This window comes from Anopheles merus, chromosome 2R (genome assembly GCF_017562075.2).
Source record: "Anopheles merus strain MAF chromosome 2R, AmerM5.1, whole genome shotgun sequence".
NCBI lineage: Eukaryota > Metazoa > Arthropoda > Insecta > Diptera > Culicidae > Anopheles > Anopheles merus.
The window spans coordinates 35,456,420-35,479,301 of NC_054082.1; the positions used below are offsets into that span (position 1 = coordinate 35,456,420).

The 22,882-nt window shown below is 49.0% G+C and overlaps 3 protein-coding genes across 3 annotated transcripts; 2 read left to right on the forward strand and 1 right to left on the reverse strand.

Annotated features, from left to right (window-relative positions):
• The first annotated feature begins 11,089 nt into the window (after positions 1-11,089).
• On the forward strand, positions 11,090-13,131 carry LOC121588874 (suppressor of fused homolog). The gene is made up of 2 exons (XM_041907308.1): positions 11,090-11,357; positions 11,433-13,131. The coding sequence occupies exons 1-2, from the start codon at positions 11,215-11,217 to the stop codon at positions 12,685-12,687; spliced, it is 1,398 nt and encodes a 465-aa protein (XP_041763242.1). The 5' UTR covers positions 11,090-11,214; the 3' UTR covers positions 12,688-13,131.
• A 24-nt stretch (positions 13,132-13,155) lies between these two features.
• Positions 13,156-18,963, reverse strand: LOC121588873. The gene is made up of 4 exons (XM_041907307.1): positions 18,765-18,963; positions 15,423-18,611; positions 15,134-15,346; positions 13,156-15,068 (listed from the first exon to the last, which is right to left on the reverse strand). The coding sequence occupies exons 2-4, from the start codon at positions 18,576-18,578 to the stop codon at positions 13,173-13,175; spliced, it is 5,265 nt and encodes a 1,754-aa protein (XP_041763241.1). The 5' UTR covers positions 18,579-18,611; positions 18,765-18,963; the 3' UTR covers positions 13,156-13,172.
• Positions 18,964-19,281: 318 nt separating this feature from the next.
• LOC121591119 (membrane-associated tyrosine- and threonine-specific cdc2-inhibitory kinase) lies at positions 19,282-22,649 on the forward strand. The gene is made up of 4 exons (XM_041911509.1): positions 19,282-19,922; positions 20,014-21,581; positions 21,649-22,150; positions 22,231-22,649. Exons 1-3 carry the CDS (start codon positions 19,857-19,859, stop codon positions 22,079-22,081), a joined length of 2,067 nt encoding a protein of 688 aa, XP_041767443.1. The 5' UTR covers positions 19,282-19,856; the 3' UTR covers positions 22,082-22,150; positions 22,231-22,649.
• The last annotated feature ends 233 nt before the right edge of the window (positions 22,650-22,882 follow it).

Genomic DNA, 22,882 nt, shown 5'->3' on the forward strand with positions numbered 1-22,882 from the left:
AATCTAATTGAGACATACAGACTAAAACTATTGACCAATGGGAATTATCATTCAATGTCAGCACCATAATGGCCAATAATATCGTCAAGCTACATGGTTTTTTTTTTCATGAAATAAAAACCGAGTTTCAGTAAACCTCATGTATTTCATGTCTGTTCCTTATCGAGGATATCGCAGCAATAAATCTGATCGATTATTGTGTTATTATAAGTCAGTAATTTGTTTAGTTGTTAAAAAAAAAACAAATAATCAAATAATTAGTGGTCAGGGTCAGTCGCAACATATGGTGCTTTCGTTTCTCTTGTATAAGAAGTCTAAGAAACTGTTCGGAAAGTTTGAAAGTAGGTGGAAATTAGGCGTCTAACTATGTATGTATCTCATACTCTACTTAGTTCTTAAATTAAACACATCTTCATTAAACTCGCAATCTGTCATTCCTCGGCTCCAAACAAACAAATTTGAACCAACAAACTATAACGAATCTATCCTAGTGTGAGCCCTCCGACACGATGCCATGATTTTGCTGCCTGTATTTTGAATGAAACGGTGGACATTCCCAGCAACCATTATCCTTTTGGCAATCGGCATATGCCACAATACTCAAAGCACTAAAATAACTATAAACGGCAATGCAACAATACTCAAAGCACTAAAATAACTTTTCAATTAGTGAATCCTCGTCCCAATTTCGGTGCAGTTTGAACGTTTTTGGCATTTTTTTTTTTGCATGCCATTGCCATTGCCGCTTACCCCACGCATACCCGTAGATGATCGCGGCAAGTAATTGGACACCATACCGAAAGGGAGCAGTGAAATTATTAATAAAATTTCAATTTTTGGACCAACCACCCCCCTTAAAACTCTCTTCTCTCCGATCATCCCCCGTAACATGCTGCCCTCGTATCATGGCAGATTTGTTTTCAGTGTAATAACAGATTGGGGGTTTTTTTTCGGGAGTAAAACAATATCGCTTCATGCCATCTCGGGTCAAAGTCAGCTTGAGTAGCCACAAAATTGCCATTTTCTCCAAACCCTCCTGCCCACCCCCGTTTCAACCATTGTTTTCCCGGTTTTTGTTTGTGCATACACACACAGCGGGCAACGTTTTCCCCCCTTTTTTTGCCCGCTCGGTTTCATTTGTGGGTGCCCGTCCAATTGGGATGAATTGTATGCCCGTTTGATATTTCATCCATCGAAATGGTATCCATCTCGATAAGAGAGAAAGAGAGATCAACAGAGAGAGAGAGAGAGAGAGACCAAAACATGAACATAGATTAAAGGATCTGCCCGGCTCTGGGAGTAAGGTAGACTGAAGCGTGGAAAATCGGGCACCATTTAGAACGCCATCCAAATGATGATGATCCGAGAAATATTTCCCCATCTATCCCTCTATTTCATCCCATTCCCTTTCGTCCCACAAATAGACAATGATTGTTTTTGTGCGGCGTTCCAAAGTTTTGCCCTCCCCTTGGTGCCCTGAAAATCCTCGTCCTCCTCATCCTCCTGATCCACCCCCTGATTCGTCGGGTGTGTATGGGATTTTATTGCAATTATTATTACCATAGCAAGCCATGGAGAACATCTTTCCGCTGTCCCCTTTTTCACCAACGTAGAGCGAGAGAGCGAGAGAGAGAGAGGAAGAGACGGAGAGTGTACGCCAGTCACACTAACGAGATGGAAATGAAAATGTTTCTTTTGATTCATTTGTTAATTTTTCTCTTTGATATTTTAACTGAGCACTTTGGCACTGGCTCGGGGTGGCACTGCTGGACGAGGGCCATCGTACCTTTGCTTGCTCGTTGGTATCATTTCCGTAGGCAAGGCAAGGCACTCGGCAATGTTCTAGCTGCCCGGCAGATGGGGAGCCCGGGGATAATGGTTATTATTATTGCAACGACCCACGAAGGGGCGGGGGGGGGAGGGGGCAGAGATACTGTTGCTGGGCCCCATCGTTGTTCATCAGAGGGAAAATAACAATTGTTTGAAGTGGTTTGAAGTGACCTCTTCGGGGGGGATTTGTAAACGATCGTTAGATGGGATGGGTTAGAGTTATTCGTTTGCTGCTATGAGGATTATGAAATAATAACCCGCCAACCGGACCGTCGGAGCCATGTCCGAGGGATGTCCTAATTGGTAATTGAATGCAATTTATACTCAGGATTGTTTGAAAGCAATAATTATGCTTATACAAGAGTTTTGATATTGCAATCTCTCTGTATAATGACTAATCACTGTTGGAATTGTTGGTGAAGCTAATAGGAAAGCAATGGGCGCATGACGATCGACCTTTGGTTTGGAAAGTAATGAGAGATAATTTTCAAACAAAATTTTATATAACAACTATGGCATACATTTATAATAACGAAACCTTCAGGATAAACCTAACACACAAGAATAGGAAAACAAATATTGCTTCTACTATATCCATTGCTGCCTGTTACGAATAGTTTTCTGATCGGAATCGACCATCGAATCATCTGCTCCCCACCGGGACTTAATCAGTATGGAAGGGGGGGGGGGGATGCTGATAATAATATTGCGCCCACTCAATATAGCTCAAGCAAGTGAAAATTGGCGGAAAACTGGCTTCACTCTGCCCATTATCATGCTTTCGTGCATCGTTCGCTCCCGGAAAGGTGGAGCCTGCTGCTTGCTACCATCATGCGCAATTTTCGCCCTGAAATCTACACAGTGTCCCACGGTAGCATTATTATCGTTCGCTTATTATGATATAATAAAATCCTCTCCACCTCACACACACACACAGACACTGTAGCAGAGCTTATTATGATGTGCCGTACCGTTGACTCCATCCCATTAGCGTACACGGAGGGCCAGAGGGTTCCGCGGCCCAGGCGGCGAGACCGGGCGATAAGCAAAGCCCTTCGGCTCAGCAAGAACGCTCCGGATGGATGGCGAAAGTTATAAATTATCCATTGATGGTGACATTATGGTTTGGCCGTTTGTTTCGGCAGCACCGTTGGCACCTTGCGGGCAGCCCCCGGAAGTCTCGGAAGAGCCTCCGGGAAGGGAACAAGGACAAGGACAGGGTAATTAATTAACGCATTAATTAAAATTTGCTTCCGAGAATGAGCGAGCTAGCTCGCGCGCGCACACGGTGATGCGGTGATTATTATTGTTATGGCGATAATCCTGACAATCTCGGGAAGCCCCGTGATAACACCCCTCCGGGGAAGGGTCACACAAATGGAAGGGGTCTGCTCCTGTCTCTCTCTCTCTCCCTGTACATCTCTCGCGAAAGTGGCTAATAATCAGCAGCCAGAATAGAGACGGCGGAACGGCTCCCGGTGTCATTCGCGTGTCACCTAGCGGCCGGAGAACCGTTTCGCCTTTGTTTGGGCCCGGCGTGTTGTTAATACTGCCTGCCAGTGACGGTGGTGGTGGTGATGTTGTTTGTAGCGAAAAATGAATGGCTAGATTCATGGCAGACGAACGGTTGCGAAGCGTAATGGCCGGCGGAAGGTGTTGGTTATGTTTTGCCATAATTAATATCGAAAGTTTAATTAAAATTTTATAGATAATTCCCGACCTTCTGGGATGCTGGTGGTGGTGGTGGCCTGTGTTAGGAAAGCTTGGAAACAGAAAATCAACCGAAAATTTAACAACATGCAAACGGGAACAATGCAATGCCCTGCTTTGCCCTGGGTTGGAGAGGAAATTGTGCGGAATTTCCTTGCTAAATGTGCATCATAAATATGTCAATTGATCCTTTTTGGCTGATTCTTATTCTACCTTTTCCTGGAGTATAGTACCATTACCAGTTTGTGGTGTATTGTGAGGGTCTTTGTTCAATTTTAATTTTCAGACAATGACGTGGTCAATTTGTACTAAACAGGTTCAACAAATGGGTCATAAATTTGGTGGTTTTGTACACTAAATATTAGTTATTAAACAGTAATCGTATAGATAGTAATCACATTTTTATCACTTTTTCTGTTTGAAAGGTTTGAAAAGTTATTTTGTATTTTAGAACTCATGTGACCAATAGAATCAATGTGCTCTGAGCAAAGTCAAATTGGGAAACAAAAGTTTATCTCACACTACGCATATCTCGTAAATAAACTGTAATTGAAATCAAACAAAAGACTAACTTCACACATTGCACAAATGCTTCCTCGGCAACAATTCAAATTTGTTCAACAGTGATTACGATTAATACTTTCGAAAATAAACAACCCCTCCTGCCAGGGAAATCTATCACCGGGAGGAAACTATCGCTATCCTTCCACCAAACGCGCTACCACCACCAAACCGGCTCGAGCAGCCACTCGAAACTAATAATGTCAATATAAATTGCCGGGTGAATAATATCCACCACCCATTGAAAACCGGCAGCCAGCAATATGTTTAGCGTGATTGTTTGCCCTGTCCACCCGCAGTGAACCGTGCGGGCCCCGTTAGTTAGCTAACCGACAACCCTGCCAAGCGTCTTCACCATAGCACACTGCGATTGGGTCCCTTTTTCACTGTGCACACAGACACACACACACATTAAAAAGGACGATGACACCCCTCTCGAACAATAAAACCAGCGCGACCATCCGAGGAAACGGCGGAACGAGGGACAGAGAACAAGCGGAAATGTCGGTTCCGGTTTGCAAAGCCGAACGAGAAGGTACCGGAGGCTACCGCAAAAACGCCATCAAGTGTAGCGGAAATGGTAGGGACAGAGAGAGAGATAGAGAGAGATAGAGAGCTTTGATACAACCCGTGAAGAAGGAAGAATACCGGGGACGACATCACAGAGGGGTCGTCGTCGTCGTTGCAGAGGGGTTTGTGAAGCGGGGTGAGGTTGGAATGTGCGTTATTAAAATATTTTGTCAACCGAATGTAGCAAATCCAATAATGATGATACGACTAATTTGGCCGTAATAGGCCGTAAATCGTAAATGATCACCCATCCGCAGGGATCAATGGGACACGGGGCAGCAGGGGACTGTTGAGAATGGGTGGGTGGTAGGCTGTGTAGAATGGATGGTGAATTTTCTACGCCGCCCGATCGGTAATAAAACGCCACGGCCATTAAGAAAAGGTTGACAGCGGTCAGGTGCTGGGAGAGAGTCGCCCCCGGGTCGCACGTCATTGTTGGGCGCACGGGACCTGTGGTGGATCGATTTAGGATTGTTGCCTTTAGTCGTGTTTCGTGTTAATGTGCGTGTTGAATCGATTCGAATTCAGTGCAACGCATCGAATCAATCATTGCACAAGGGAGAAGGGAAATCTCACTATATAGCTTGCCTTTCTTATGGAATTGGAAAGCTATTCATGGTTTTCATATGGTACTCCAATTCTGTGAGACGAATGACAGCTCCAGATGAGTACCATCGTACATTGGAAACAACAAGTTTTAAGTGTTTAATTACCTCGTGCGTTACGAATTAAAGATCTCATATCAATAATGTTGTTAAAATGCTTTGAATGTGCGCACGATCGCACGTGATTAGTTTGATATTAACTGTTTAGATTGCAATAAAAAGACAGCAAACAGTGTAATCAACGACATCCCAACTGCTTCAAGTGTGTCTCCAGACACGATTATTAAACGCGGAAATTCCCACCCTATTTTTGGTGCCGTTTGTTTACACCACCACCACTCCACACTCAATTGTGCCAGAGATTTGTGACATTATTAAAAACAACAGCCGCATGCACAACACAGGCGTGCCGTGCTGAACAACAGTAACAGGTAGCTACACGCCTAATCCGCGCACAATCGCTACTCGAGTTCGAACATCAAAGTAACCCGCTGCATGCGTCCAAGCGCGCACGGTGTGTATGTGTGTGCGCGCGATAAGCGATGGCACGCGTACGCAATAGAACTCTGTTCCGCGTTACGCAAGCGAAAGAAGCGAAAAGTCAGTTCTCTGCTTTTCCAGTCCGTTCGGGAAACGGTATTAAAGGAAGGGCTTTCACAGGATAGAGGAGAGGAGAGCAGAAGTGAAGTTTAATGGGAAATGTATTGCCCCTTTTGCAGGCTGTGCAGCATCGCGGCGCTAAACGCCGGACACCCCCGGGAACACGTGTTCTCGGGAACGCGCGATTGTAATCGGGCAGGGGTTTCCCGGCACACTTTTCACCCTTGGGTACTAGCTATCATTTTCCAGCTGGCTGGTGACAGTGAAGATTTCAGTCAAACAAACCAAAAATAAAAAAAAGAAGAGGGACAGGTTTCACGCACGTGCATTTTGTCGGCGTGCCTGTGTGTGTGTGTGTGTGTGTGTGTGTGTGTGTGTGGGTTGGTTGCGCACTCGTGCTAAATCCGAATCAAATTTAAAGCACACAAACATTGCTTACACGCGCGGGGTGTACCTTCTAGGAAGGAAGGTGCTTGCATGGGATGGGTGGGCCACTGTTCTTGGTGCGCCGTTTGGGAAGGACACCCATTCCTGGCAGCGGACACACGGCAGCGGCGGTGGAATGTTTCGCTGCCGCGCTTCGTTCTCCCGGACAAAGGAAGGATGCACGTCATACGGATTGCCGGATCCATGCCCATGTTCCGCCCGTTCACATTCTTTTCCGATTCTGGTCCAACGAAGGGCTGTAACTCTCCCTTTCTCCACTTTTTTTATATTAAATTTCATTTGCCTGGCCTGTCTAGTGCGGGCCCTTGCCGGGCTGTTTTTCCCCCTTTTTTATTTGTCGTTGTTGGTTTTTTCCTTTTTTCACTTTTGACTTTGTTCCTTACCTTCGCGTACGGTGGGTGAATTATACACGAGCACCAGTGCGCTCATGACCGGAACGGAAGCAAATATTGTCATCATCATCATCCCTAGCACCACCCATCGTCATGATCATTAGACAGAATTAGATTAAATTTACATCCTTTAAATACCGTTCGCTGCAAATTAGCAGACCTAGGTGTGGAAAATAGACCCCTTCATGCCTCACAAACGCTAATCGTTTGTGACTTCAGCAACGCACCGCCCATCGCGAGACTTGCTTCTTTATTTTAAGCGTAGATAATCATTATCATTACCACCTCATTCGAAGGAATGGTGTGATTTGCCCGCTAGATTACTTATACCTACCGCAGGATAGTGTCTCGTGCTTTAGATGGGACATAAATCTTAATCTTCCTCTCCTGATTGCCCGCTCGGCTGTGCCGAGCTTCTTTGTGCAGCAACCGTACATTCTGATCATCCATCTAACGCTGGCTAATTGTAAACCACGAGCCATAGCAGCCAGAGGCAGCAAACCAAACTGAAGGTAAAGGTGTGAAGGATACATAAGGGGAGTGTTACTTGCCTTCAACTTGAACGCCCAATTTCCTAACCCAGCAAAACATTCCATTCGGAAACAAATTATTTCTACATTTATTCATTATTAGCTCACATAAATCAACGTGCATTGCCTTCGGTAAGGGATGAATTTAAATCACAACAAGCCCACTTTATGGTGCCAAAGGCCAGAAGCTCCCACAGCTGGTTCGGGTGGAGCGCGCTCTGGTGAAGCATTTCATTTCCATCCAATCTGTCCAATAAACAACTCGGAGGAATCCACTAACGCTAAATAAGCACAGCGTTCGGATGCTGTTGGAATTTTGAATTTCATTCTCAGATTTATATCGTGCAAAAGAAATATGGCTTGTTCTGGCCAATGTTCTGGGGAGCATTTCGATCGGAGTGGTGTTGAAGCAAATTAATATGTATAAACATTCCCTATTTTAAAATAACTTACTAGATTTAATATTTTCATTAAAAAACCAAACAAAAACTTTAAATCTCGCTACATTTTTATCACATTTTACGATGTTTATCAAACTTTGTCTTTTCAGACCTGCTTAGACAGCAAAAATAACCTTTCGCGGAAGCGGATAAAAAGAGCGATAAAATCAAAGCCCAACATCATTAGAAAGAGAGAGAGAGAGAAAGAGTGAGAGAGGCGGATAAGTGAAAGTCATTGCCAATGTTCGCTAAACACACTCACATCGCTGATGGACCTACGGGACCACCGCGCAGGATTTCATTGCCTTCTTTTAGCAAGCCGCAGAAAAAAAAACAGGATGCTCCTGCTCTGCTGTCCCCACCCCGCCATGCCACCATGCCACCAGCCCATTCCAGACTAACGGAATTTCACTTTCCACCCGCTGTTTGGCGCAAAATCTCATAACGATAAATCGCTCCCTCCCCAAAAAAGGAAAGGCCAACATCCGGGGAAAACCCTTAACGCGCACCAGAAGGTTGTGTGTATTGGTGTGTGTGTGTGTGTGTGTTACATTGCAAAAAGAAGAGTAAAAAAAAGGTACACCAACAAATAAACGGGGTACAAGGCGGGAGGTTTTGGGTCGGGAAGTTAAATAGCCATTTTGTTGATGGGGGCTGCGGTTCTTGGGCTGGTTTCTCGGGGCCGCGACGAACGTCGCCCTTCGCACGCGGCCCGAGCAAAGGTACTCGCGCGCACTTTCGGTCGAATCGTTAATAGATTCGCCCGGCTCGCCTCCGGAATGCCTTTCATCTTTGATCCGTGCGCCATCTTTTTCCCCGTTTTTTTTTTTTTTGATATGTGTTTTTGTGCCTGCTCCTTGCGCCTCGAGTCGCCGGAGTTTGGGGGAATTTAGTATTGTGCTCTGGACCTGGACGATGCACGGGCATGGAGTGCAGTCATAGGTGGAGGGTAAAGCGAAAAGGTTTGATGGCTTACAGTGCAGGGAAAGCGGTTTGAATAATCCAGCCCTAAAAAAGTAACATCTCCATTGAGTTTGGTGGGGATCTGAACTATTTGGAGGGAAAGTATTGATGCGGATGTTGTAAAACCAGCTTCTTAACTATTTAGCTACCATTTAGTTTGATTTTATGGCTGCCTAACATAATCGTCAATGCTGCAAAATAAGAGGCCAGCATTTCGATCAAAATCTATGAAACCTGACGAAGCTCGTTGGGAGAATCAATGTACAGAGGTTGATTCTTTGGTCTGACGTAGTTCACTCCCATTTGGATTCCCATTCAACCGTATGAAGAACGATTACATAGATTCGTTTTATGCATGTTTAAAGCCTGTTTAAGATAGAGACAACTGAAAAGATTTCGTTACCACAACTTTCGTATGCCATTTTCATAATTTTGATTCTGTAATATAATGCCCCCTAAATGCCCACAATCCACTAATCGGTCGCTAAACGGATTCTAAACGGCTCAAGCTCTCAACCTAAACGGAATATAGAAATACTTCGTTTAGCAGACCGTGAACGACTCATGCATTCTAAAACTAGCACCAAAAAGCTAGTAGCGCCATCTGTTGTTGGGATAGCCAGACAGTGTTGCTTTCCTCGCTCTCTCCTACCTTCTGTACTGTTGTATGGTTTCCCATTGAAGTTATGCATCGCTAGAACTAGAACGGCGATACGATTGTTCAAATACTAAACTCCAATGTCAACTAATTATCAGAACTGATGCAAGTGTGATTTAAATTATGGTCGATGGTGTTTATACCCACGTAACAGAGACCACACGACCACTCTCACAGGGTTTTGGTCGGAAACTTAGAAGGTGGATTATAAAGGCCTATATCTTTATCTTTACCATGCGGAAGATCTTGGAGAAGATGGCTGAATGCAGACAAGACACATACCATCTCTTCATTGACTTCAAAGCCGCATATGATAGCATAGCCAGGGTAAAACTGTATGACGCTATCAGCTCATTTGGAATCCCGGCCAAACTGATAAGGCTAGTTAGAATGACTATGACCAACGTCACTTGCCAGGTGAGGGTGGATGGAAAACTCTCAGGGCCTTTTGCTACCACCAAAGGTCTGCGCCAGGGGGACGGGCTTGCTTGTCTCTTATTCAACTTGGCGCTAGAGAGGGCCATCCGTGACTCGAGGGTGGAGACTACGGGAACCATCCTTCTTTAAGTCAACCCAGATCCTGGCATACGCTGATGATATAGACATCATTGGTCTGCGGCTCTCCTATGTAGCAGAAGCCTACCAAGGGATCAAGCAGGTGGCAGAGAACCTCTGATTGCAGATAAACGAGGCAAAGACCAAACTGATGGTGGCAACATCAGCGGACCTACCAATAAATAATCAGAATCTACGTAGGCGTGACGTGACGAGATAGGTGAACGCACTTTTGAAGTCGTCCCACAATTCACCTATCGTGGGTCAAAAGACAGCAACGACAATAGCATGGAAGCTGGGTTGCATGCAAGGATGCTGGCTGCCAACCGGTCATTCTACAGCCTAAAAAATCAGTTCACCTCAAAGAACCTGTCGTGACGGACGAAGCTGGGACTATAGGGCTCACATACGCCTCTGAGACATGGACACTGTCTAAATCTGACGAAACCCTCTTAGTCGCGTTCGAGAGGAAGATGCTCAGAAGGATACTTGGCCCCGTACGTGTGGAAGGACAATGGACGAGCCGATATAATGACGAGCTGTACGGCGACCTCACTGTCGTGCAGCGTATCAAGCTCGCCAGGCTCCGGTGGGCTGGCCATGTTGTACGCATGGAAACGGACGACCCATCCCATAAAATCTTTTAAAGCCGTCCACAAGGACAGAGGACGCGTGGTAGACCCAAATTGAGGTGGCAAGATGGCGTGGAGGCGTCCGCCATTAAGGCCTGATAACGGATTGCCAGACGAAGACGCGAGACCGTGAGCGGTTTCGGACACTCCTGAGGCAGGCCAAGACCCCAAAGCGGTTGTAGCGCCGGATAAGTAAGTAAGTAAGATATACAAGCCATGATTAGATGAAGTTGGACAAATATATTATAAGAAAAGGACAGCATAATGATGAGTTATAAAACGCGATCTATTGAGCAAACCAGTGAAGCTATGGAGCATTCGTTTTTTTTTCTATGGATATTTGATTTTCCAGTCGTTTAAGCTTAATCTGTAGTGCATTTGGTAAAAATAAGAGTTTTAGTGATTGTATTATTGTACCAATCAATTATAGAACAATTGTAATCATTCAGTTAAAACAAACTAGACTAAATACCCTTCCGATAGTGTAAATTTCCCTTCCATATTACCCTTGTTTATTTGACCCCTATTTGATCAAAATTGGGAGGCTTAAAATGCTTATTGGGAAGAAATATGATTTGACGTTTCCGTTGTTGTTTTTTTTCTCATGGAACGACGCTTGTTTACGTTTAGTTTGCATTCCTTTGCAGCTTCGGTTCCGGTTTTAGTTTAGATTTTCCTTTTTTTAATCTTTCTAATTTATAATTTCCATCACACCGCTGCAATGGCAGCAGCCGCTCCAGAAAAGGAAACTGCGCTCAAAAAACGCATCCTACCCCGCGGTTTACAGAAACTCATCGAGCAATGTTTAAAAATTTACCCCGACCAAACGAACCCGCTGCAGGTGACGACCGTGCTGAAGTATTGGTAAGCGTGTGAGGGCGAGCCCGGTTGGGGAATGAACGACACCAACAATTTCTTTCTATTTGCTACTACCCACAGGCTGGGCGGACAAGATCCGTTGGATTACATCAGCATGTATCATAATGCCGGCGATCCGGAGCAAAACATCCCGCCCCACTGGCACTACGTAAGCTTTGGTCTGTCGGACCTACACGGCGACGGGCGCGTGCATCTGGCAGACACTTCCGGCGGTCTTGAACCACGCTCTGGTATGGGCTTTGAACTTACCTTCCGGCTGGTAAAGTCACCTGACGCGGCGGCCAACGAGCGGCCACCAACCTGGCCCGCGAACCTGCTGCAATCGCTCGCCAAGTACGTGTTCCAGTCGGGCAATCGGCTCTGCACCGGCGACAACATCCCCTGGCGTCGATCTCTCGACGGAAGCAAGGACAGCAACACGGCCATCCAGCACATGCTAATAGCGGAAGACCCTCAGCTCCCGCGGACGGAAACCCCGTTCGGTTGGGTGGACTTTCTGCAGATCGTTGGCGTGACGAGCGAGGAGCTGGAGCAAGCGTCCCGCTGGAACGGGAAGGGTATGCTGAATCTGCTGACAAAAGATCCGGCCACGGGCGGCCCCTGGCTGATCACGGATATGGCCCGATCGAGCAGCGTGTTCGAGCAGTTTCCCGAGACGCTCCGCCAGCTCGAGCTCGATCTGGAAAAGGAAGGATCCGATCTGGCCGGTGTGAATGCGGACTTTACCTTCAAAGAGCTCGCCAAAGGTGCACTCACCGTGGCCGTCAAAAAGGAGGTGCTCGATCCGGACGAAGAGCTATCCCGCTCCATCTCGTCCTGCAACATTGCGGTAAAGGAGGAAGCGCCCGAAAAGGATAAGCTGGAACAGTCGACCGGTTCGACGTCCTCGGATATGGTGAATCCGTTCGACAATCCGAACATTCCGTCCCGTGTCTTCCCGCTGACCGGTATCGAGCTGACGCTGGCACCGTACGCCGCCAAATTCCTCATGCTTGCCGTGCGTGATCGCATCCGGCACGGGCGACACTTTACCTTCAAGGCGCAGCATATGGCCGTCACGTTCGTGGCCGAATCGGTGACCGGCTCGATCGTGAACCGCCAAACACCGTACGCGGTGCTCGGCAGCTGGGTGCAGATACTGATCCCGAACCGGCTGGTGCCGCGTATGGTCGAACGCTTCGGTGAGTTGAGCACGCGCAGCGCGGACGGGCTGAAAATTCCACTAACGTACGAATGGCCGGAACAGAATCTTAAGTTTATCATCGACAATCCGCCACCAGAGCTGCTGAACCAGCAGGGACCGATACTGGCGTAATAAGGGTGGCATTTTCCTATCTTTCCCATGGGTATTAATACTTACCGAGTGCCTTGATATTGCTGCGCATCCACGCAACCACAGGATTGGTGGTGCGCAGGTTTAGCTTTAGTTCGTACAAGTGAAACTCTGACAATTTCTTACTCCTTTGAACTCAACAAAAATCTCATTACTTTAGTACTGGTAATAATGAAACATCATTCTGTCTGCCCTTAGTACGTTTACTTGCATTATTTGCTACTGCCTACTTCTTTTCAAACCGTTTCCATGGTGATCCTTCAATACTTCATTCAACGACACGCTATGGAGAGATTTGGAGGTAAATTCATTTTGGTCGTTTATTTCTCTTATCGATTTGCCTTAAAACAATAGTTTTCAGTTCAGTGATGCTACGAACACTACTAACAATAAAATACATTAGAAACATTGGTTTCAAGTAGGAAAGTACAACGAAGCTGGCATATAAATAATCTTCCTCATCACTCTCAGATCCGCTTGCGACGCAGTCTGGTGCGCGAAGCGATAGTGCTCATGCGCGGTTCCACCTTTGCCGGTTCGATACTGGTTGGAACTGGTGGATCCATGACTTTTTTCGTCCGCGAACGTCCGTTTGATTTTTCGTCCAAAGCTGTATCCTTTACAACGTTATTATTTGTTATTATTTGCTTTTTACCATCAAGCTCACTAACTACTACTACGGTGGTCTCTGCCCTGTGTAGCTTCTTCACGCTGTCATTACCACCGCTACAAACGATCTGCTCCGGGCTGGGATCATCAAATCGTAGTTTGGTTTTCGTTGCCAGCAATGGCGTTCTTCGCTTGGCGGCCGCCAACCGGGCAGCCGACGAGGAAGATGCGGACAACGGCCCACCACCACTGCCGAGCAAGCGCTTCCGATCGGAATAGGTTTTGAGCGAAAGCCCCGTTCGCTTGTCTGCCGATACGGCGTGGCTGTGATCGAAGCTGGTTTCGATTGCCTCGTCCGACTGGCGGCCGCTATCGTTCGCCGAATCGTCCAGCACGATCACTACGCTGTTGTCGTTCTTTTTCGCTGCATCGCCGAGCACCAGCACATCGCGAAACGATCCATTCAGTGCCGGACTGTCGGTGGTGGGGTTGTGTGTTGTCGCACGGGGCGTTTTCGTAGACGCGTCGGTGTCACTCGATTCGCTTAGGCTAGGAAAATCTTCCACCACCAAGCGGCGTACCTTACGGCCGGTCGTTTTATTGCCGGTGTTATTAGGGCGAGTTGTTGGAAGCGTGCTGGCAGGAGTTCCGATCAGCAAAGCATCCTTATACGAATCCGTTGCCCGTTTCGGTGTCACTGGATCAGTTTCGGGCCGTGGTAGATTGGCCATTTCACGTTTTTCTCCCCGCCGACCACTTTCCGGTAACTTTGTATTTTTGCTACTCTCGCACACTTCTTCCATCGGATCCGCCAGTTCGGGGTCCAATGCCTTCGATTTAAGCTTCGTACTTGTAGGTTTTATCGCTTTTCCAACCGTCGTTGGGACCGCATTAGCCCTCGCGGGCCGATTCGGCGGAGAATCGACGAAAATGCTCACCGTCTTAGGTTTACGTGCCGACGCAGAGTACGTCCGACTCGGAATGGTCCCATCCGGTACGAGCAGCGCATCCGCAGTGCCGGATGTTTTCAGCTGATGGCGTCGTGAGGCAGCCTGCCGTATCAGCTCATTCACACGATCAACCGTTTTGGGCGGCGCTCGGGCCGCTGCCGTGCGCCCACCATACGGGATCGAATCCGTTTTGGGAGTTTTAACCATCAAGTTGCTCAGGTTTGTGGTCAGCAAGGCCATGTCCGGGGAGCTGCTACCGCTACTCGCCTTACCCAACCTGGCAAGCAATTCCGTATAGCGTGCTTCAATCATCGAACGGCTTCGCTTTGTACGAACGGGACGATGCATCAGCATTTCTAGCGCATTTATGTTGTACCGTACATCGGCAGACAGTGCCGGATCGGTGCCCGGTACGGTAAGTTCGGAGGCCAACCGATACGCTTCCCGGGCTGCCTCGTAATGCTCCTGTCGGACCAAAAACTGTCCCCTGTGCAGAAGCGTCCGTATCATGGCCCCAGTCAGATCCGTGCGGTAGGCCGGGACGTTCCAGTGGCAGACAGAGTTTGGATGCATTTGCGTACGCCAATGCTCGCACAGCGTAGCGTAGGAACGTTCGATGTAGTAGGTCGGTTGGGTGCGCTGCAGGACGGCGAGTCTCACCGCGAGGGCGGCCGTTTGAAACGCCATCGATTTGTACTGTGGATAGCTACAATAGCGGCAATCGCAACCAGGCGCGTGATGGAACATAAGATATTGTTCAACAACTGTTTCGTTCCCGATAGCTTCACCCAATGCAGCGATTTTCTGGTGAAAGAAATTCAATGAAATTTGTTAAAAAAATGAACAAAGCTGACGTTAATAATACATACGGGAATGATTCTATTTTTTGGTGCCGCTTCTCGCTCCACGTCCACCAAATCCTGAACGACGCTTTGCGTGCCGAGTGGCGCACTGTTGATGGCTTTGTGGTGCCCACCTTCGCCTGCCAGCGTTACAGGGTCCATCAACATGCCCTTTTCCCTGTTTTCCGCGGATAGAACCGGGCGCAACATCAACAAACGGTCAAGGTAACCCAGAATGACCTTCAAAAGAAAGAATATGCTGAGTATTAGATTGCTCCAGCTCAACGATGACACTATTTTGATCCATTATCCTTACCTCGCATCGATCCAGCTTCTGCATATCGGCACACATCTGCCCGTACAGCAGCAGCAATTGCATCACGCGCAACCCGGCTCCCCTGCGCATCACGAACTTTAGCAGCTGCTCCACGTGCGGCTCGATCAGCGGTCCCGTATCGTACCGCACGATCAGATGCTGCAGCACCTCGATCGTCATCTCGACCGTGGCCAGCGAAAGCGTAAACGTGTGCTCGGAAGGAAGTTTCTGCAGATCGTTAAAGCTGGCCAGCATGCGCTTCATGAACGCGAGCGGTGGTACGGATTCGGGCCATGGCAGTCCATGCAAAACCGTCAGCCGGAAGAGAATCTGCGCCGTCCGTCCCTGGAAGAGTTGGGCGATCGTTTCGACATTGGTTGACCGATTTACATGATCTAGAGCACGCTGTATGAGCCGGAGAGCCGGTGCCAGTTCGCCCACGGAAGCGAGGTATACCGCGAGCGCAAGATAGAGATTTAACAGCTGAAATTTACGGTTGGCCGGAACATCGTCGATGCTACCCGGAGGATGCAGCAAGCTTGTGGCCCGCTTTGCCAGGTGCTCCAACAACTCCAGCGAGCCTCCGGCATGCTTTTGAACGGCGTTTGGGTTGTTTCGCTTCCTCTCCTTGAGCTGTACGTCCGCCAGCTGGTGCTGTTCCAGCAGAAATGCCAACGAAGCGCACTGATCAAGCGGCCGCACATCGCGTCGCTGTGAGACAAGCAGCAAATTCAGCAGCTGCAACTCTACCGCCCGATGGGGATGATAGTTGAGATGGTACAAGCGGGCCGTATTGTCCAGTATGCTGGAAATCTGCGCTATCGACGGCAGTACCCACAGGGATTGAAAGTTGTCCGCCTCCAGGGCTGCCATCAGCTCACCGTAGTGCTTCCGTATCCCTTCTAGCCGTCCCACTAGCTGTGCCTCGCGATCGAGCTGATTCTCCAGCAGGATCTCGTCAATTTGACCGTTGCGCAGTTGCTCCACCTTGAACGGGATATCTCGCCACCGGTTCAACGTCGACCGGCCGGCCAAGGTGAACGTGTGGTAGGATACGATGGCCAGGGAGGCGCACCGTTTCACGCGTTCGAGTGCGTTTGCCGGCCGGTACTGCTTCAACGCATCGAGCAGCGTATCCATCATCGACTCCGGTAGCTTTCCGGCATCATTCTCGCTAAAACCGTGCAGCGCCATCCCGAACGTAAGACAGTGTTCGCGAATATCGCCCACCTGGGCCAGCTGCTCCATGTACTCCCAGACCGGCAGCGAGTTGGACGTTTTGTACTTAGACACCAGTGCCATTTCCTCCGCCAGTATGGTGAACTGTTCCGCTCTCGTCGGCACACAGTCGAACGCGAATCCGAACCGATCGAACGACGGATGCTCGTACAGCTGCAAAACGGTAAGCGAGCGTATCGGATCCGTCTCCGGTGCGTTGACCTGGTAGCACATAATCGATCGTACGATCGCACTGACTGATGCTGTGTGCTCTTCGCTCGAAGCGGCCGCAGCCGATGAGTCACGTAGCGTTAGCAGCAGCCGAAGCAAACGAACGCTTACGTTCGACCAGCAGGATGCGGACGCATACGAACCAGCTTGGTCGGTGTAGCAATTATCCAGCAGTCGCACCAGATGCATATCGGACAGAAACTCAAACCTGTAGCGATTCTGCACGCCTATGATTAGCTTCAGCATTTGCACAATTTCTTCCATCTCCTCGGCGACTTGCGCCTCCTGTTTGCACTGGAGCGTTATGACGTACTTCAGCCAGGAGACGCTGTAACGCATCGAACTCTCGATCAGGGATCGCTTTCGCTCGCAGCTAAGCTCTTCGAGCAGGGTTAGCTTACGCTTGATCAGCTCGCACCCGCGACTCACCGAGTAGGACAGCTTGCCTTCGTAAAGCTTTTGATCGGCCGCATCCCTTGCCTGCACGATGTTAAAATGCATCAGCATGCTCAGCAGCTTGTCGGCCAGGTGGCGCCGGGAGCTTGTGCACGCGCGACAAATCTCGGGCACCGTGTCCGATGGACAGTGCCGCACGAAGTGCATCAGTGCTTCAAACAAGCCTATTACTGCCTGTGACACGCCCAGCGCTAGCTCCTGCGGCAACCGGCACAAATGGGGAATGGACTGACAGGTGAGGAATATGGCTACCCGTACCACTAGCTGGTGCGAGGGAAACGTCGCGTGCAGTGCGCGAACAGTCGCGGCAATTTCCTCAAACTGTCGTGCCGTAGGTTGCTCTCGTTTGACGAGCTTCACCGACAGTCGTATCAGCTTGTAACAGTTGGCATACGGTTCGCTACGAATGGCTTCGAATATGGCGAGGAATCCGGCAAACTGACAGTAGTTCGCATTGTCTGCCACTGCGTACGCTAGAATGGTCTCCAGATAACCAACGGCATCCCCTAGCAAGCTGATCAGCTCTTGCTCGTCCGGCTTAACGATCTTCAGCATCGTGTCCATAATGGTTTGGTACAGCAGTTTCGCTTTTGCCTGACTGACGGAATGCAATCGGCAGAGTATGGCCATCCCGTTGTCGAACACTTCCCGGAAAAGGTCCAAGGCCGGCTGACGGATGCCATCGGCTGTTCGTGGCTTACCCGCCTCGTGTACCAACAGTTTGCGCTGCATTTCTATCAACAAATCCGCCCCGTCTTCTATCTCTTCCACGGTGGCGCTTTTTGCCATCTCGTGTACCGTCTTAAGCACGGCCCGCTTGACCCGTGCGTACAGATCCGCCTGCTCATCCTCGATCGTAAACAAGCTCATTAGCCGAGCGATGTGTAGCTTCGTCCACCGGCAGCAATCTTTCCGGTTGAGCGCCACGAACGTATTGTACAGTCGGGCCACCAGGAAACACCGTGTCGTTTTCTCCGCATCGTGGCAAGCGTGCAGAAACTCCTCGAACAACGACCGGCAAGCCTTGCCGGCGGCCGTCTCCCAGTCCCGGTCTTCCTTAAGCCCAACCCAATCGACTAGTTCCTTTACGAGGTGGGCCACACAGAGCTTGTAGTTGGGTTCGCCCGCCAATCCCTCCAAACAGCGCTGAGTGTCCTTCAATGCCCGCAGCAATGATTTCGAATCGCACGAAAGCTGTACCTCCCGGCGTACTTTCTTGATCTGTTCTTTGAACGCTGTGCCGGAAGACATGACGGCATGGGTTTGCGTGTAATATACACAACACTGAAAAGAAAAGACGTAAAACGTAACATTTCCCGTAAGTTCTTAGATCGCCATTGCACACACACACCCGGTTGCTTGCAGCTTGTGCGATCAGGGCGGCATGTGTAAAATGGCGCGTTCGCGAGCTCGTGTTTTTATCTTCACATTACTTACGCTTTTGTTACTTGTTCATGCGGCGTGCTGTGGGTATATATTGCTGGTGCGCAACGCCGGTGTGTAAAATGAATAGAAAATATAATTCAACCACAAATAGACAAGCGTTCACGGTGCAAAGGTTCAGCTGGTAGCGAGAGGCGTTGTTGTGCGTTGGAAACCGTCGGCTGCTTTTGTCAGTTGCGATTGTTTCTTCAAAATGCTTCCCATCTTCCTTCTCGCTCTCGTACGCACAGTGCGTGCTAAAAGTGACACAGACCAAAAAAGGCCTTTTTGAATATAAATTGTAATGGAAAATCGCGTTCGTTTTCTCGAAAAAACCTTTTTAAGTACATAAAGAATCTTATGCTATGAGTATTGATGACCAACATAGGAAAATGAGTAAATATTCGCAATGAAAGTTAAAACGGTGCCGCATCCGATGCAAATGGTAGCGAAGAACCCTGTCGCTTAAAAAGGCCCTTTCCGAAAAGGCTTAGCGCAAAACGTCAGTTTTCAAAAAAACGAACGTACTTCAAATCAAAGTGCAAACAACAAAGAGATTGCTTGCCAAAACAGAAACACTCTTGCAGTCCGACCAGCGAATTAACGCCATCATCTGAACGATAATATGTGTTTTGTGTGTCGAAACGATGCATTAACGCATCCAGTGCGAGTGGACGGAAAAAGGTTTCGCGAAAATTAGCGCTCAAACACGCCCAAACAGTCAGCTGCAAAGCGTCGAACCGTGGCGCTCGATCTCCTAACCTCACAACGGCAACGACTAGCGGTTGACGCAATCTCGGCTGTCGGAAGTAAGCGGTCGCGCCGATTTCCATTTATTGCAATTCGGAATATCACACAAAAACATATTGCAGTGAAGGTCTGCTTCATACGGATATTTTACAAACTGTGCATGAAAGAACCAAAAAGCTGTGCCCGTTAAGGAATAGCATACGGATTATCGAACGCGTGAGAGTGTGGAAGAGAGACAGCGTGTGGGAAAAGGACAAAGGGAACCGGTGACTTGATGTGAACAAAAACAGTGGGGTGGGATTTGTGTTTGGGGTGGTAAGATCGGTAGTGGGTTGTGGCTAAAGGAACCGGTTAAACATGAAGTCTCCGCTGCCGTTGCCTGAACTATTTGAAGAGGATGAATTTTCGTTCTCCTTTAAGAAGGTATGTAGAGGAATCAAAAACGACGCCACGTAAGCGTGCAATAGTTTTGTACCGCTTAGTTCAATGCCCCTTTTCCTCTGTCTCATTGTAGCCACGCGGACTGCACGATGCGTTCAGCAGACGACGACCGCCGAAGCTCATGCAACCGTTGAATCGCAGCATTAATGCTTCGATGGCGAACGTAATCTCGTTCCGGCTCGATGACAGCCGGGCCGAGCTGAGCGCACTGTACAACCGCCACAAACCGGAAACGTACTACGAGCAGTGCTTCGAGCAACTGACCAAGGTGGGCGAAGGTTCGTTCGGGGAGGTGTTCAAGGTGCGCAGCCGCACGGACGGTCGGCTGTACGCGGTGAAAAAGTCGAAAACCTACTTCCGCAGCTCGCAGTGCCGCCAGCTGTGCCTGGAGGAGGTGCGCCGGTACGAGCAGTTCTCCGACCACGAGAACTGCGTCAAGCTGTACCAGGCGTGGGAGCAGGATGATCGGCTGTACATGCAGATGGAGCTGTGTCGCGAAAACCTGGAGGTGTACGCACGCGAGCAGCAGCAGCTGCCGGACGAGCGCATCTGGTCGATACTGCTCGATCTGCTGCTGGCGCTTAAAAGCCTGCACGATCGCAACCTCATCCATCTGGACATTAAGCTGGACAACATTCTCGTGACGGACGACGGGACCTGCAAGCTGGCCGACTTCGGGATCGTGTTCGATCTGACGAAGAGCAATCCGCGGTACGCCACCGAGGGTGATTCGCGCTACATGGCGCCGGAGCTGATGGAGGGCACGTACACGAAGGCGGCCGACATCTTTAGCCTCGGCATAGCGACACTCGAGCTGGCCTGCAATCTCGAGCTGCCACCGAACGGGCGAATGTGGCAGCGTTTGCGCAACGGGCAGCCCCTGCCCGAGCTGTTGGCGCGCAAGGTTTCTCCCACGCTGAAGGACATCATCCACAGCATGATGCGCCCGGTCCCGGCCGAGCGACCCACCGTCGACGTGCTGCTGAAGCATCCGATGCTGCAGAAGCTGTACGAAGCGCGAAGGCGAAGGCGAATCTTCGAGCGGACCGGGTCCTACCTCTGCCGGAAGCTTTCCAGCCTAGCGCGATTCGTGCTCGTTGCGGTAATGTGGCTGGTAGCGTGCTTTCGACTACAGCACCGGAAAGATTCTCCCGACGCGAAGGTGGAAAGAGGACAGCAGAAAGCAGCGAACAAAACGGCGAGAAGCTGCAACGGTTCGAATCTGTCCGTTGGCAGCTGTTCCCGGACGGGTATCGCATTCGGTGCGTCGCGCTCATTCCAGGAGCACTGTTCCAGCCTGCTGGCGGATGATGACAATGAGATGGATTTTAGCGGCACCGGGTTCGATAGTAGCGCATGCACGGCCGCTGGCGACGAGGCGGACTGTGATCGCACAGCCGGTACGCAGGACGGTGGCGGTACGGACAAGGAGAGTGTGCAAATTACTCCGACGCTCAACAGCTCCATGCCACCGACCCGCACACCGACGGTACGGATCGTTAACTCGACGCCCCTCAACCACCACCACCACCACCACGACCATCTGCACAGGCACCATCTACAGTTTCAGCAGACGCAGCAGAGCCATTCCGGTTCGCGGCACGCAAGCCGTGTTTTCTGTTCCCCGTTGCGCATTTTGTGGTATGTTTCTATATGGTAATTAAAAATAATATATTTTCTAACAACTTTTCACCTCCCCTTCGGATAGGTTTGAGGACGATGCGGACGATTTGTCGATATTGAACGATTCGCGCCGCAACCTGAAGGCGTCCTTCTCCAACTCACCCACCGCCGCATCATCCCTAAACGATAGCGACAACGATTTTCGTCCCCTCGGCTCACTGTCACAGGATTTGGACGCTTCGGGCGGTGGAAAGGGCGATGGAGAAGAAGCACCAGCGCCGCCGGGAAAAAACGGCACAACGCCGGCACATTCGTCGTTGTCGTCCCTTGCCGTTGGCGAACAATCGATTACGAGCACTCCGAACAGTTCCTTATTCAAAGCGCTAAGAACGAACGTTAGCGTAGCGAACGGTGTGACTGCATCAGCAGGCTGTGATACTCCGCTGTCCACTGGGCATTCGTCGTTTCTGATTAAGAAAAAGCTACGATTCAACGCCGAAGATGAAGATTCCGACTGAGAAGCCTTGTACGGCAGGGTACGGTGTACAGGGAGGCCGGAGTCATCCAGTAGAAGTAGGCAAAATAAGGTAAGCACTCAACACACTTTGAAAAAGGAAGCAACACTCACCCGGTCACTCTTTCGCGCTCTCTCCCTCTCTCTTTTCAGTGTGTGAATTGGATAACATCCAAAATACAAGCTAACCGTATCTAATCATGAACAGATCTCAGTGCATTGGTGACAAAAAAAAAAACGGTGGACGGAAAACGAACCGTCGCTAACATTCATTCGCTCTCTTTTGCGCTGCGGCTTCCGCACATTTCATCAGTTCCAGGTTCGAGTCATCCGGAGGAAACAGATGCGTCTGTTTTCTCGTTTTTTTTATTATTTAAGCAGATAATAACAAAACGCAAGATGAGAATAATAGAGCAGGGGGCGCATTATTAGTATAGTAGAATCCTTCTAGATCAGCACAAAGAGAACAGATAAAGGGAACAAATGATGCACCCGAAGTGCATTGCACTAAACAAGCGCGGTTTGGGCGTAAAACCAATGTGATATCGTGTGTAAACCCCCCCCAACAAACAAACAGTTTAACGTTTTTGTTCTCTCCTGCCTAATCACTAATGCTTAACGTTTATAATGTGCTCAACTCAATTTCGTACCCACTTACGAAAGCAAAAAAAAAAAAAAAACAACGCGTGAGCGCATTTAAAATGCTCCTGCATGTAACACGCTTCGATAACAAGCTCTCGGTACTAATTAATCTATTAGTATGAGCCAAGCAAACGAACATTATTGTATTAGTCGTTGCAAAAGG

What these genes read in the sequence shown, in the direction of transcription:
- LOC121588874 (XM_041907308.1), top strand. Translation starts at nt 11,215, where the DNA reads ATGGCAGCAGCCGCTCCAGAAAAGGAAACTGCGCTCAAAAAACGCATC. An exon ending in ACGACCGTGCTGAAGTATTG is followed by an intron (nt 11,358 to 11,432) that starts GTAAGCGTGTGA and finishes TACTACCCACAG; the next exon opens with GCTGGGCGGACAAGATCCGT.
- LOC121588873 (XM_041907307.1), bottom strand. Translation starts at nt 18,578, where the DNA reads ATGTCTTCCGGCACAGCGTTCAAAGAACAGATCAAGAAAGTACGCCGG. An exon ending in AGAAGCTGGATCGATGCGAG is followed by an intron (nt 15,347 to 15,422) that starts GTAAGGATAATG and finishes TTTCTTTTGAAG; the next exon opens with GTCATTCTGGGTTACCTTGA. An exon ending in CAAAAAATAGAATCATTCCC is followed by an intron (nt 15,069 to 15,133) that starts GTATGTATTATT and finishes TTCTTTCACCAG; the next exon opens with AAAATCGCTGCATTGGGTGA.
- LOC121591119 (XM_041911509.1), top strand. Translation starts at nt 19,857, where the DNA reads ATGAAGTCTCCGCTGCCGTTGCCTGAACTATTTGAAGAGGATGAATTT. An exon ending in TTTCGTTCTCCTTTAAGAAG is followed by an intron (nt 19,923 to 20,013) that starts GTATGTAGAGGA and finishes GTCTCATTGTAG; the next exon opens with CCACGCGGACTGCACGATGC. An exon ending in TCCCCGTTGCGCATTTTGTG is followed by an intron (nt 21,582 to 21,648) that starts GTATGTTTCTAT and finishes CCCTTCGGATAG; the next exon opens with GTTTGAGGACGATGCGGACG.